Source organism: Leuresthes tenuis, unplaced genomic scaffold (genome assembly GCF_036924035.1).
Source record: "Leuresthes tenuis unplaced genomic scaffold, fLeuTen1.0.hap1 SCAF_20, whole genome shotgun sequence".
NCBI lineage: Eukaryota > Metazoa > Chordata > Actinopteri > Atheriniformes > Atherinopsidae > Leuresthes > Leuresthes tenuis.
Genome location: NW_027325374.1, coordinates 20,835,929 through 20,849,844, shown reverse-complemented (window position 1 = coordinate 20,849,844; position 13,916 = coordinate 20,835,929). Strand labels below are relative to the sequence as shown.

The 13,916-nt window shown below is 41.6% G+C and overlaps 1 protein-coding gene across 1 annotated transcript in view; it reads left to right on the top strand.

The window, feature by feature from the left end:
* The window catches only part of gas7b (growth arrest-specific 7b), a 60,076-nt gene that overhangs the window by 42,397 nt on the left and 3,763 nt on the right, over nucleotides 1-13,916 (top strand). The window contains exons 9-12 of the mRNA XM_072373505.1: nucleotides 3,608-3,686; nucleotides 8,100-8,228; nucleotides 8,714-8,837; nucleotides 13,803-13,882. Of these exons, the coding sequence (XP_072229606.1) occupies nucleotides 3,608-3,686; nucleotides 8,100-8,228; nucleotides 8,714-8,837; nucleotides 13,803-13,882 (412 nt within the window). The remainder of the gene's footprint in view (nucleotides 1-3,607; nucleotides 3,687-8,099; nucleotides 8,229-8,713; nucleotides 8,838-13,802; nucleotides 13,883-13,916) is intronic.

Sequence of the window (13,916 nt, the reverse complement as noted above, 5' to 3'; positions counted from 1 at the left end):
ATCACTTAATCTAACTCTTGTCAGCTTAATTGACATTCTGCTCATATTAGGTCCAAGTTACAGTGTGTAGCAATGATGGTTAAATAGCCACCGCGGTCAATCGTTATCAATCAATCAGTCAGACTTTATTTATATAGCACAGAAAATGTAGCACAAAGTGCTTTACAAGATAAAACAAAGCAATGAAACCCAAGGCCTCATACAGACACACACACACACACACACACTCATCTATATGTACACATACACCCACACATACTGGAAGGAAGGTAACTGAAGCGCTATCTTACTGTCAGTGAGTTAGTTACAAATAACATATCATGAAGTACACATATTGTGACATTTTTTACAGCTGAACATGTAATAACTAGCGTGTGTGGTGTCATCTGTTTTGATTTAAATATTCATAAAATGATATGATGTTGTGGTTCTCTGTAGTTCACTGAGTATTTGAACTCATTTATTCAACAAAAGGAAACTTTAGGGATAAAATACAATTGTTCTTGGTAAGAACAATTGCGTATAATGGCTGATGTTAGCCATCGTTAGGAAACGGGAAGCTAGCTTGCTAATCTTAAGATCTTCTCCACATAGACAACTTGCCTCTGACTTCAGCAGGAATTAAGTCAGCAGGCTCACTTGATACCTCACAGGACTTATAGGCTTTATTTAACATTCCCAACATGTTATTAGACAATAATAAGTTGGGAAACTTCAAATGAGTATGTCAACAAGGTTTAGCGAGGCTTACCCTCCCCTGCATAGTTTACTGTACATAAATATAAGATTAGTCCTCTTCATAACACATAACATGGTGACAGAGAGTGGGTTGGAATTGCCCCATATAGAATCCAGATTATGCCAGCCGGCTCAGCCTGCCCACACCCACAAAAGTGCAGCACAGTAGTTTCATTATACTCTCCCTCAGGCTGGCTCTGTTGTCAGACAGGACAATCACTGTTTTGTTGGTCAGTTCCTACCATCTGACCAACCTCAGCCCCGAACCAGCCGTCTATTTATTCCTGAATTTACCATTTGTTTGGTAGAAAAGTAGCCATGAGGCCCGTGACAATTTAACATTTTTTTTAATTATCACTGTACTGTAATGTAATGTAATACTGCAGACACATCCCAGATGTCATTTATTGACGAGTAACATTTGATGTGGCGCAGCCTTTAGATAAGTGCTTTTTCCATCGATCATGGGTTATTAAGTGGACATGAGCTTTTAGTGTGGCCTTGCTTCAGTTGACAGCTTTTTCAGATTCTTGACATGCATGATCATGAGTGTATTATACATTATGATTACTGTCAGTGCCAAATATATACAGTACCATGAAATTCTTAACATAAATCCTGCACCTTGCTGCCCACCTGTGGTGATCGTAGATGACAACAGTTTTTTATTCAGGATAATTAACTGTGTAATTGCAACAGTTAGCCAGCTACCTGAAATAAAATGCTGTTTTGATACTCCGTTGATCATTTATGTTCGAATGTGCGACCGCTTTCCTTTTTCTTTGTCTGCCATTACAGCGAAGTAATCTTATTTGGATTTTTGGAAAACAACTATGGAATGATAGGAGTGACACACAGACGCACAAAAAAAGAAAAGAGCCGTAAAATGATAATAGAATGAATGGGAAATATAAAGAGGAATTAACTGAAAAATAAATGAAAATAAGAAAATGTAGACATATAAAAACAGAGGAATAACTAAATGTGGATTTTTTATATTATTCATTGTTCTATAATATTATCAAGTAGTGTATTATAATCATATACACACTCACACACACATATAAATCTATATGTATATATACATATACACTCATCGGCCTCACTGCAGAGTTTGTGCTTAATGCCACCCGTGGATACGTACAGAAACGTGCCGTACTCATACCAACACTTTTTAACACAGCAATTTCCACAGCGTCATTTCTGCATCACGCGCTGCCTTCTGCACGGTTTCCACACCCGTCCCCTTTAACCTGCACTTCGACCTGGGAGAGCCCATCTTCAGCAGAAAGCCTCCCTGTGATGTGCTTGTGTGAACAGCATCTGCAGAAAAAGCCTGGGTCAAATCATCTGCACATTTTCCTGATCATCTCCAGTGTTCATGTGTGAAAACAGACTTTAGCAGGAGCTTTCAGTGTGCACATAACTCAGCCTGCTGAAGTCCCCCACCCCTGGCTCCACCCCAGCCGTGGAACATCTTCCTTTGGTACTGGTGTCAAACTTTGCCTGTAGACTGACTGCGTTGTGTCCTGAGTCACACATCCTGAATGAAGCACCTGGTGGCCACAGTCATGTGGGTAGTATCACTGAGTTGTGAACTTGTGGTTGCAGTTTTAACATCAGACGCTTGCAACTGCACTTCAGTTTTTCACTGGTGCAAAACAGAGAGAAATAGAAGAGAAATTTAAATAAGCATTGGCAAAATCAATAAAGAAATAGAAAGATTTTCACGGTATCCATCATTTCGTTAAAAAAATAAAAATAAATTGTGTTACACAATAATGATAACATGGTGTATTATATATTTAAATATTTTGGATGTTTTCAGATCCAAGAATTCATCTGATTATCTACATAATACTGTACAGTTTAACCGATAATGAGAACAGTCTTTGGTTGAGTCACCTAGAGCTTCTTACATTTTCTCACATTGTACATTTTTAAAAGGGTGAAGTAGTTCATTGTGGCACATGAAGCTATTCCTCATGCGATAAGCTTAAAGGAGTTGAACTTTCACTGAACATAACCTGATTGGACTCGACAGATGCCTCAGTTTGATTTAACAGTCACACTTGAGATTTTCACTTTTTAGCATTCATTGTGTTCAAAAAGCTGTGAAATAATCTGTGACTGTGATTCCAGCAGCTCGGAACCATTTAGACTCTCTCTGACGGCGTAGCTTTGCAGGTGCCAGACCTTTCCTCGGACAGTGTTCGGAATGTTTGGGATGTCAATGTGAGGGAATTCCACACATGGCTTCCATTCAGAGGCAGACTTTGAAGCGACCCGCTTACCCATAAAGACGGTCCGCCCTGGACCCTGAAGCCTCGTACCCCTGACCGTCTGCCTGCTGGGTGATTCTTTTACAGCCCTCAGTTTGACCAAGCTAAAAGAGGCCTTCCGCCTCTCGTTTTTTTTTTTTCTCTCTCAGTCAAATCAAATGTGCAGCGTAATAAAAAGACAAGTGATGTGCATCCTTAAAACCAAATGGCTGGTGTCTGGGTTAGTGGCTCCTGCTGTGTTGAAAAGATGCTGTCGTAGCTGAGAGGAGCGCCGTATCTCACGTCCCATACATCCTAATCATGTGCTGAACTGGCTGTGGGCCTCAGCTCAGCCCTCTTGATTTACCGGTTGCTTGTGTGTGTGTGTGTGTGTGTGAACTTTTGCACTGGCTGCTCATGAGCCCCATCTGTGCAGCGATGACTGTGGTTGCGTCTCTCTGCCCTCTTCACTCTCCATTTTGTGTCTTACTCCCCTTTTTCATACACACCTTCCTTGTATGTCTTTCGGCAAATAGTCTGTGGTCCTGTTTTGTGTTTGATATTAACGGCACGCTTTCTCCCCCTCCCTCATTCTTATCTGTTCTCAGGACTTTGGGGGAGGCTTGGGCCCAGCTTAAGAGGAGCCTGGCAGATGAAGCTGAAGTTCACCTAAAGTTCTCTTCAAAGGTAATTCATCTCACTGCTGGTTACCACTAATTAGATATGATACTCACATGTTTGACGGCTGGATTGTTTGCCACATAGCCAGTGTTTGCTGTAGATAGCCAGCAGTGTACACCCATTCCAAAAAGGTTTGGAGGATGTGTAAATCATGAATACAGAATACAACTGTTTGCAAATCTCATGAAACAGTGTTTAATTCACAGAAAGACACATTAAATGTTAAAAGTGACACATTTTACTATTTCATGAAGTATAATTAGCTCATCTTGAATTTGATGGCAGAAATATATCTGAAAAATGTTGGGACAGGGTCATGTTTACCACTGCGTAGCATCGCCTCTTCTTTTAACGACAGCCTGTAAACGTTTTGGAAGTGAATAGATTTGTGTGCCAAGCATTTTTCGACTGCTGAAAGTTCTGGACTGCAGGCAGGCCCGTCTATCACCCAAACTTTTCTACCACAAGACCACGCTGTCACAATATGCAGTGTGTGGATTAGGACTGCATTGCTGAAATATGCAAGGCTGACAAAGATGTCTGGATTCGGAGCACATGTTGCTCTGAAACCTGTGTGTATATTTCAGTACTGATGGAACCTTTCCAGATGCACACGCTGTCAGCTCCAAAGGCACTAATGCATCCCCATGCCGTCAGAGATGCAAGCTTTTGAACTGAAACAGAGACGTTTTAGGGGACATCCCTAATTTTCAAAAACAATTTGAAATTTTCCCTTATGTAAAGTTTTCCACTCTGTCCATTTAAAACGAGCTCATGGGTGACACATGAGCAGTGTTCACAGACAACGGTTTCTAAGTGTTCCATGCAGTGATCTCCAGAACAGAATCATGCCTGTTTCACTGGTTTTTAGTTGAGTCCCTTTTGCGCCAACATGTTTCCGGATTCTCTCATTTTTTATAGCATTATCATCTCTATCTGATGGGAGATTCATATTCTACCCAATTTTACATTGTGAGACATTATGCTGAAGTTGCTTCACAGTTTGTAAGCACATTTTTCCACATTACTGAACCTGTACCGGTTTTTATTTCTGAAAAACTCTTCCTCTCTATGGTGCTCTTTTTATGGTTTTTGTTTTTTTAGCACCTCTTACTTTTCCAGCCTTTTTTTTTGCTCCCATCTGAACTTTTCTGAGATGCCGTCAAAATCTTAAATGAACTAATATTTTTCATGAAATAGTCTCACTCTTCAACATTTCATGTTTTCTATCTTCTATTCTGATTAAATTGTTTGTTTGTTTTTTTATTTACATCTTGCACAGTGTCCCAACATTTTTGGGATTTGACACTGGGAATATCTGTGTGTTTGTCCATCAGTCAGTGAAAGAATACATGTCTGGTTCAGAATTACTGGGTCACAGACTCAGTCTGCTTTTATTAAGAACAGACACATTGTGTAGTGAAAAGAGTGGGACAGAAATACTGTAACATCATCCTCTGATTTGTGAGCTGCCTTAAGTTCAGCATTCCATCATCACTATGGTCTTATTGGACCCAGAAGTGACCATATCTGGACAAGAAGGTGGAGCTGGACAGGGAAACTTGACAGCTGAATGGACAGAAATATAGAGTTCTCAGAGGATTATATAAACTTGGAAGCTCCTTGAAGGACAACATATCATCAGCAGCTTTTTCTCTGGTTTCACTGTCACTGCATACAGGGAGGCTGAGGTGATGTAAGGGCCAGCTGCTGAGTTATATACAAGCAAAAAATCACGTTACATGTTATATTCCGTTGTGGCACAGAGGCACAATAAACCCAGCGCTGTTTGTTTTGCTCAGATTTTCAGAGGCTAACGTTAAGAGTTGTTGTTTAAATGGGTGATTCTACTGATGTATAAGAGTGTTTTTTTGTTTTTTTTTGTTTACTTTGTTATGTTTTTTGGTAATGGCAGTTTGCACTGTACAGTTAGGTCCCAGATGGTTCCTCTCATGCTTGGAAAGTTCCTCAATGGAAACTGAGGCTAAAAACACCCATAAAAGCAGTCATGTGAACCCCAGTTGCTCACAGTTACTGTGGTGTGGACACAGCAAAGAAGGCTTCCCCTTTAGTTATACAATACTGTGCAGATGTCTTCCATCCCTTATTTATTCATATATGATTATTATCAGTTATCTGTTATGTGTTGACACAACGCTGGAGTTAAGTGCAATTTATAATGCTTGAATGATTCATAGGTCAGTGGCTTAACAAAGAAAAAAACAAACTCCTCTGAAATGACCTTCATAAGCCCTGGAGAACTGTCCACTTTAAAAGATTAGAAGAAAGTCTGGCTGACTTTTGCACAGCGCTGTATTCCTGTGGTCCAAAAGCATCTTTATGTGTCTTTGAGGCCTGTTATCATTCAGTTGTGGTACTGTTTTTAATTGGACCATCAGCACATTGATCATGGCGTAAGAATGTAGTTAGCGAGACCAGAATAGATTTGTGGGAACGTTTATTTAATCAGTATTTTTTTTATAGAGGTTAAGGTTTTTTAAATAGATGTCACTGTGGCTGTCAGTGGTACGGGACAGTGAACCTCTCATCATTTATGATGAATGTCTCCTGGCCTGTAAACGCATGCTGTGGTGTTTGCAACTGTGTTGTTGGTCCGATACTAAAAACTGACATGATTCTGCTTCTCTGTACTGTGTCTGACCCCCTGCTCAGCTCATCTGCTCTGGGCAGCTGGTTTCCTCAAAATCAGACTGGGTTCACATTTTGAGTGGAGTTGAGTTGGAATGCATGCACTCTAAAATGCATGTGCATCATGTGGACTCACAAGCTTTGTCTGGAGTGACATTGAGCAGATCCAGCAGAATCCAGCTGTCAGACACATCTCTCCGGTTCTTAAAACAAGTTAAGCCATTTGCTCCGAAAAAACAACTTCAACTTAAATCATTCAGTTTTATGGGAAAATACCAGACAGCTCAAACTGCAGAGATTTATTGCTGCTGTGATTCTCTGATTTGTCACAACCTCTAACCGTGTTGCCTCTCATCACTGAAACAATTTAATCCTTTAAATTAGCTCTCAAAGTGGATAATGAACCCAGAACATGCTGGAACTATAACTCGAGTCTTAAAAATGCTCTGCCCTGGTGGGATTGTGTTTTTTTAACCCACTCAGACCTGGTGCAATGTATACTTTTAGCCTTACAGTTGTAGGGCTTTTACTCACTGAATATGGTTACTTTTCTTTTTTTATGCATGATTTCCTCAAAAGAGTAAAAGGCCACGGGAGTCTCATGATTTTTGACTCAAACAAAGAGCCCTTAAATCTCGAAAAACAAGGATAGTTTCAGACACCATAACTGCCATAATCTGTGAAAAAAACACTTTTTTTCACATTCAATGAGTTAAAGATGAAGCTGGAGAGCAGCATTACAGCTGGACTGATGGAGGAAATGGAGTCGGTGATGTTATGCTCCAGAGATGCACAGATGTGCGGCATTCTTCCAGGTTCTTGGAGGAGAAAGGAAGCATTTGAGTGGAAATGAACTTTGAATGATGGGTTTCAGTGCGACTGCAGGAAGGAGCTGCAGATCTCATTCATCACTGACAGCTGGGACAGAACACCACATTGCTTAATAGGATGATATAACCAGTGATGCGCCTGCTGCTCATATTCAAAACCAAAATGATCTTGTCATATTCTTGGAGATGGAAGTTGTGCTGTCATTTTAACGCTTAAGGAAAAGCAGGAAAACGGTGTCGATAATGTTGGATTCTGGCTGTGTACTCTTTCAAGTCAAGCTATTTCTCATCTTAACTAGCTTGTTGTGAGAGGATGATGACATCATTTAGAAAGAAACTTGAGAGGGAATGGAGCTAATTAAGGTTTTTGGATTATATGGATCAGCAGAGGGTGATTCAAGCGATTGACCTTTATGATGCATTTAAATTGTCAGGCTGCTGGCTCTGGAGTATTGACCTCTGGAGTTAGTTTAATTAAATTCAGTTCAGTTATATTCATATAGTGCCAAATCACAACACATGTCATCCTAATCCAGTTACAATCTAATTCTTCACAATAGTCAAAATCCCATCAAATTCTGAGTTAGTCCACTTTATACAAAGTTTTTTTCATATTTAAAAAAAAAAAAAGTTGCCCTGCTAAGCTTGCTAGCTTCAATGCTATCTGTTTCCATCCTGAGCATGCACACGGCGACTGTGGGAAGAAAAAACTCAATCCCTCTTTAACATTGTGATTGTGATAACTTGTGATTTTAAACCTGGCCGAATAATACTGTCCGACTCTATAATTCAGTTCTCTGCACTTTAACATGTTGAAGCAAATACCGTCAAACACACACGTTTCATTGCAAAGCTCTGAAATAGTTTAACTCAGACTTTAAGAGTAAAATCTCATGTTTGTGTGTGTTTTTTGTCTTTGCTTGTATTGTATTTTGTTCAGCTCCAGAGTGAAGTGGAGAAGCCTTTGCTGACTTTCAGGGAGAACTTTAAGAAGGACATGAAGAGGTTCGACCACCACATCGCCGACCTGCGGAAGCAGCTTGTTGGTCGCTACGCAGCTGTGGAGAAGGTAGAACAAACCCAGCAGTGTAGCCCAGCTCTCACAGTGCAAATGGCCACAGTAGGATTTAAGGAACCAGCTCTCTGCTGATTAAAATTCCACATCTCTTCCATAACCAGACGGCTGTTTCTTGTCTAGTTTTTTTTCAAACGATAAAACGCAATTGGCTGCAGCCTGAAGGCAGCTACAGATCTGTCTCACTCCATCTATCATCAGAGCAGTTTTCGTCCTGAGAGGGAACCAAACAGTTTCTCTCAGATAAACTCATCTGACGGACAGTCGAGTCTTTAAAGCAGGACAGAAACTGAGATACTCAACAGTTGGTGTTACTGAGTTTGTCACAAACTGAATTATCACTATGATGGATGGAAACAGACTGTAACATCTCGAAAACTGTGTACGTTTATCACTTTAATTGGAATGATGTTTGTTTCATTGCTAAAAGAAAAGGTTTGCTGGCTTTGTCTCTGACCTCAGTGTCTTATCTGCGGCAGGCCCGGAAAGCTCTGGCTGACAGACAGAAAGAGCTGGAGTTAAAGACTCAGCAGCTGGAGATCAAACTCAGCAACAAGATAGAAGAGGACATCAAAAAGGCTCGCAGGAAATCCACACAAGCAGGTCAGAGGTCAAAGGGCAGGGTCATTCTAGGGTCATGGTTTGTTGTTTCAGCGAGAGAGGGCACTGCCACGGTATTTGTATTCCAAGCTCTCACGAACCTGTGGGCGTCAGACCTCCGCCGACGCTGATTAATCTGAGCTGGCTGCTATTTGTGTCGCTGCCAGAGAGGGTTCGTAATCTTTATTTTGGAGTTTTCACGACCCGACATTTTTCTCAAGCAGGAAGAGAGAACCTTTAACCAGCAGCGGTGGAAACAAAGTTGTCCTCGAAGTTTTCCAAACGAAACAAGAAAACCAAGAAGTCTGCAGGCAGTCATGAGAAAAAAGAACAGGAAACGGACACAACTGACATATTCACCCTTTCCCTTTTTAATGATTCACCGTGTGGGAATTAAATGTTAAATAAATACGCAATAAAAATAACGGACATAACTGACATTCCCCTCGCTGGCCACAGCAGGTCTTTATTTGCGACTTAGCGGGCTGCAATGGTTACTGTAGCGAGACGGGCAGTTAAACCAACCTCTTAGGACTTGCTATCCACCGGCTGCCTTCTCCAAGGGCTAAACTGACTTGATGTCTAAATGCATATGGAGGCCAGGTGTGGGCCTCTTTTCCGTGACCTCCAGTCCCAACTCGCTCCTTGGAAGCTTAACGTCAATGTGGTGAGCCACGGCTCTCACACCTCCAGATACCCACTTCTTCCTTATTCTCCTCCCTAATGATGGGGAGGAGATGGTAAAGCTTTACCATTGCGGTCCATTATAGCCCCCCCCCCCGAATTGGATTGAGCACGTACAAAAAAAAGATAGATGGATCGTCTTTAGTGTGTTCAGTGTCTCTTCAGTCCTCCTTTTTGTTTAAGGTGTCCCGCTTGGGACATTTGGACTCATCCTCAGTAAAAGCATAAAAATGTAAAGATAGTCCATAAATCTGAGGTAGTTCTTGGGCAGGGAGAAAGAAAATCTCATTGGTTCAATAAAATCCATTTTTTATCACAATGTGTGCAGCCGAGCGGAACGTTCAGCCTGAATGAGCCCGTTAGATGTGCAGAGAAAGCACTGTTTGGAACATGACGCTACTCTGTGAGTGCGTCATGTGTGTCTGGAGCTCTTCCTCCCGTCTCCAACTCCTGTCAGAGAGCATCTGAGCAAGATCAGCAGTGATAAAAGCTGGATTCTAAATCAGGGCACAACGATGCAAATGGATCTTTTTGGTAAAGTTCAGAACTTTAAGAAAGGACCCTCCTTGTTTTAGCTGGTGGTGGACAACAGTTCATATCTTCAGCTGCTGTGGACACATTTCTGTTCATATCTTCAGCTGCTGTGGACACATTTCTGTTCATATCTTCAGCTGCTGTGGACACATTTCTGTTCACTGAAGATCTCTGGTACAGAAACTTCTCTGAAGATTAACTAAGTTTAGTCTCATCTCAAATCTTAGTTTTTGACCACAGGCTGAATGAATCGAGCATATTCTGGTTTGATAAAGTAACACAAGTAAACTTCATGAATTTCACCTGTACTGCAGGTTTAAATATGTTCAGGTTTAGATCCCTGTAAATGGTTAACATTCTCCTCCAGTGTTTTTGTAGCCCGCCGTTGGAGCGATCGCTTGCCTGTGAACCACGAAGCTGTGTTTGTCTTTTTCATATGAGTCATGAGCTTTATCAGCGCTGCGAGCCAGACTGGGATTTTTTACTTATTTATTCATTTTAAAGCAGCGATGGCAGTCGGGGAAAGAAATAGAAACACTTTCTGCTCCACCCGTCTGCTTTCACACCAGACTGAGAAGCGTGGGTGCAAACTGACTCCGCTGCCCTCGGGGGGGAGAGATACTCTCTCTCACACACACACACCACATGCACATTGATAATCTGACTGCTGAAAATATCCATCCCACAAATTCATTTCATTTATCGTGAGTATTATAGATCTAAAGGGAAGATCTGTTAAGCAAGCTGGAGAGTTCCAATTCTGTTCGGTTTGAATAATGCTCAAAGTGAGTTCTCAGAACCGGCGGGTGTGTGAAGCTCATCTGAAGTGACACTGATGCTTCAAACCAAATAACCTGAGTCAACATGCAGCTCAGCACATTTATATTCATCCCATCTAAAGGTCATTACTGGTGAATGCTTTGGTAGCCCACAGAAATGCCAAACTGGTTATTTTAAGCGTTTTCTCTTCTTTTCGAACTGTGTTGGGTGATATTTTCCCTTTAAGATTAAAGAGAACTATAGTATTTTCTCTCAACTGCCTGTTCATAACCAGATTGTTTCTGTATCAGCAACTCAGTCGAGATGAAGACATATTAAAGTGTTTTGTTAAATTCATTTGGAGCGGCGCTCTGCAAATTGTGCCAGTCTTTATCCCTGTTAATTGAAATGAGACAATTAGAAATTGCACCAGTTAATTGTTAATTGGTCACTTTCCCCTCAGTGTTGAAAAAAAGAAAGTTTTTCCTGGGTACAGAGTAAGAGAGGGAAATTCTGGTAAAGTTGGGAGAATCCTTGTGTGCTGAAAATGGCTGCACAGTCCAGCTTGGTCTCTCACACCCAGACATGGGACGTTTTTCACCGTGTTGGCAAAGACACTTCAGGTTGCCACCAAAAATGTCCAAAGACGAGGTAACGTAGTGTTACAGCACCTGACAAACATAAAGCTGTATGTTTTTTGTGCTGTGATGCACACGATGGACTAACACGCTCACAAGAAGACAAACCAAGCAAAAAACTATGTCCTGAATCCTCTTTCATTTATCTTCCATGCAGAGCAGAAGGAGAAATGAATGCTGTTCTCTTCTTTTCACGATCCTGAAACTTTACCGACGGAGCCGAACGTGACAGAATATAGAACAAGAGTTCACTGCTTGTTATTTACCCAAAACAACGATGATTCAAAGTCTGCATCCTTCTGCCATCCTGTTTTCCTTTTGTTAGTCCCCTTTGTTGCCTTGGGCAACAGTGTCGTCTTCTTCTTCTTCTCCCCCTTTTTAAATATCTTAATTGCAGCAAAGGTGTGTTGTTGTCGTGCATCTTACGTTTCTACCAAAGAAACAGATTTTTCCACATGTTTACAATGAGTTTAGTTTGCTTTGTGGAACTAAAAGCTCTAACACTGACACACTGAACTGTTTACGAAGACGTGCTATTTCCTGACTAATTGCTTAAGATGTACTTCTGTTAAAAAAAACTACTTGGAACTGTGATTTTTAAGTCACGAAGCTCAAAGAAATGACGACTTTGTTTCAGCAGCAGAATAATACAAACTCGCTGCTCCAGAGTGACTGCACTACTCGAAACTTGCGTGAGATCAGATAATAACGAACAACAAGCTGCTAAAAACAGTGAAAACATGCGTGTGTGTGTGTGTGTGTGTTTGAGAGGCGGAGGAAAATAGCACCAGCAGCAGTGTTTTGTTTTTGATAGGTGTGCGACCTGAGGGGAAGGGACTGGCTAAGAACGAACAGATGCAAACTCTCAGCCAAAGTGTGATGTCACGAGTCAACCAGGCATGAGCGCATGCTGTCACACACCAGTACGAATGCTCTGTCCGAACACACACATACACACACACAAACAAAGCTGCCCCTGCTCCCTGCTGCTTATGCAACCGGGGGGGGGGGGGGACAAAAGGAAACAGCAGCAGTTGGTGACGATGCTGCCACTGATGACTGCAGAGAGGAGACTGATGCCAAAGCAACTAAAACACAGCATCTGTTGGCTCATAACAAAGTCTCATTATCACGGCGCGCCCTCGTGGATTAAAACGCAGCCTTTATATCTCCTTTTCTTTACAGTTCATGTCCGTTGAAGACTGCGATCTCCCCTTTTATGATGCTCATTAGTTTCACTTTTGGTTTTGATCTAAAGTTTCTCGACACAAAGCAGAAGCAGCAGCAGCAGCTCCTGAGTTTTTTTTTTCCTTTTCTGTCTATTTATAGAAGCAGATTCTGACCTGCGAGTCGGCCCTGTTTACTGCACACTGTGCTGCAGAAGCAAACACGCACACTTTGATGTGCAGGAACACGGAATTAACCTTCAGGTTCTGTCATTTCTTTTAGTTCACCCTGCACTTCCATTGAGTTTAAAAAAAACACCCAACATGCATGTCAGAGTTTTCAGTAGCTGTGCGTAAAATAAGGTTTCATATAAGCAGATTTGAAAAATGAGGTGAATACATATCACATAAACATGTTGATGTCCTAACAAAAACTAAGATGCAGAAGCAGTGTGTGGAAAACTGAGCCCACCTTTGCTGCTTCCGTAGGAGTTAAAAAAAGAGAATAGCAGGCAGGTGCTGCTCATAAAATGTTCTTGATTAATTGATCATCATCAGGCACGAGCACCTCCATGACAGCAGACGTTTTAGCGCATTCAAGACAGTTTACAATCTTTACAAAGACCAAACATGTATTTATTTATTTGTTGTTCTGACAGCCTCAGAAGTGATCGAAGTCATCTTTCACACGTGACTGTAGAATATTACTATTTGATGGAAAGTGGGGTTTAAAGGACCAGCAATATAACACACAGGCGTAATGTTTGTTCTGGATTTCTATTGGGCTCCGTCAGTCATTTAGGAGCCACGCATTGAAAAGAAGAAAACTACCGCAGCAGACCGTGAAGCCAGAAGAACAGAATGATCAGCATCGTTTCCTCTCTGATCTAATCTCCCTCGTGATTAGTGTTTGATTTGTCGTCTGCATGCGACAACATTAATGAAGTAAAAGACTCTTTTCATCATTGCTCATGGTGTCATAGTGAAATGACACTATGATCATCTGCGCCTCTTGGGGTAGCCACTGAGTTTCGTACGGTCAGCATCAAGCTTCAGGCAGGAGGGGACTTTTGTGTTGCTGCCCCACCTGCTGGAGTGATTGTGTGTTACAGCTCAGGCAGCACAGCGCAGTCCTGTCAGTGAAGGGGGAAGCCTCTGAGCACCGTGTTTTTTGTTTGTTGTGACAGGAGATGACCTGATGCGCTGCGTCGACCTTTATAACCAGTCCCAGTCCAAGTGGTTTGAGGAGATGGTGACCACCAGCCTGGTGAGAACACGCGTGTGCTGTGTGCGTGAGTGAG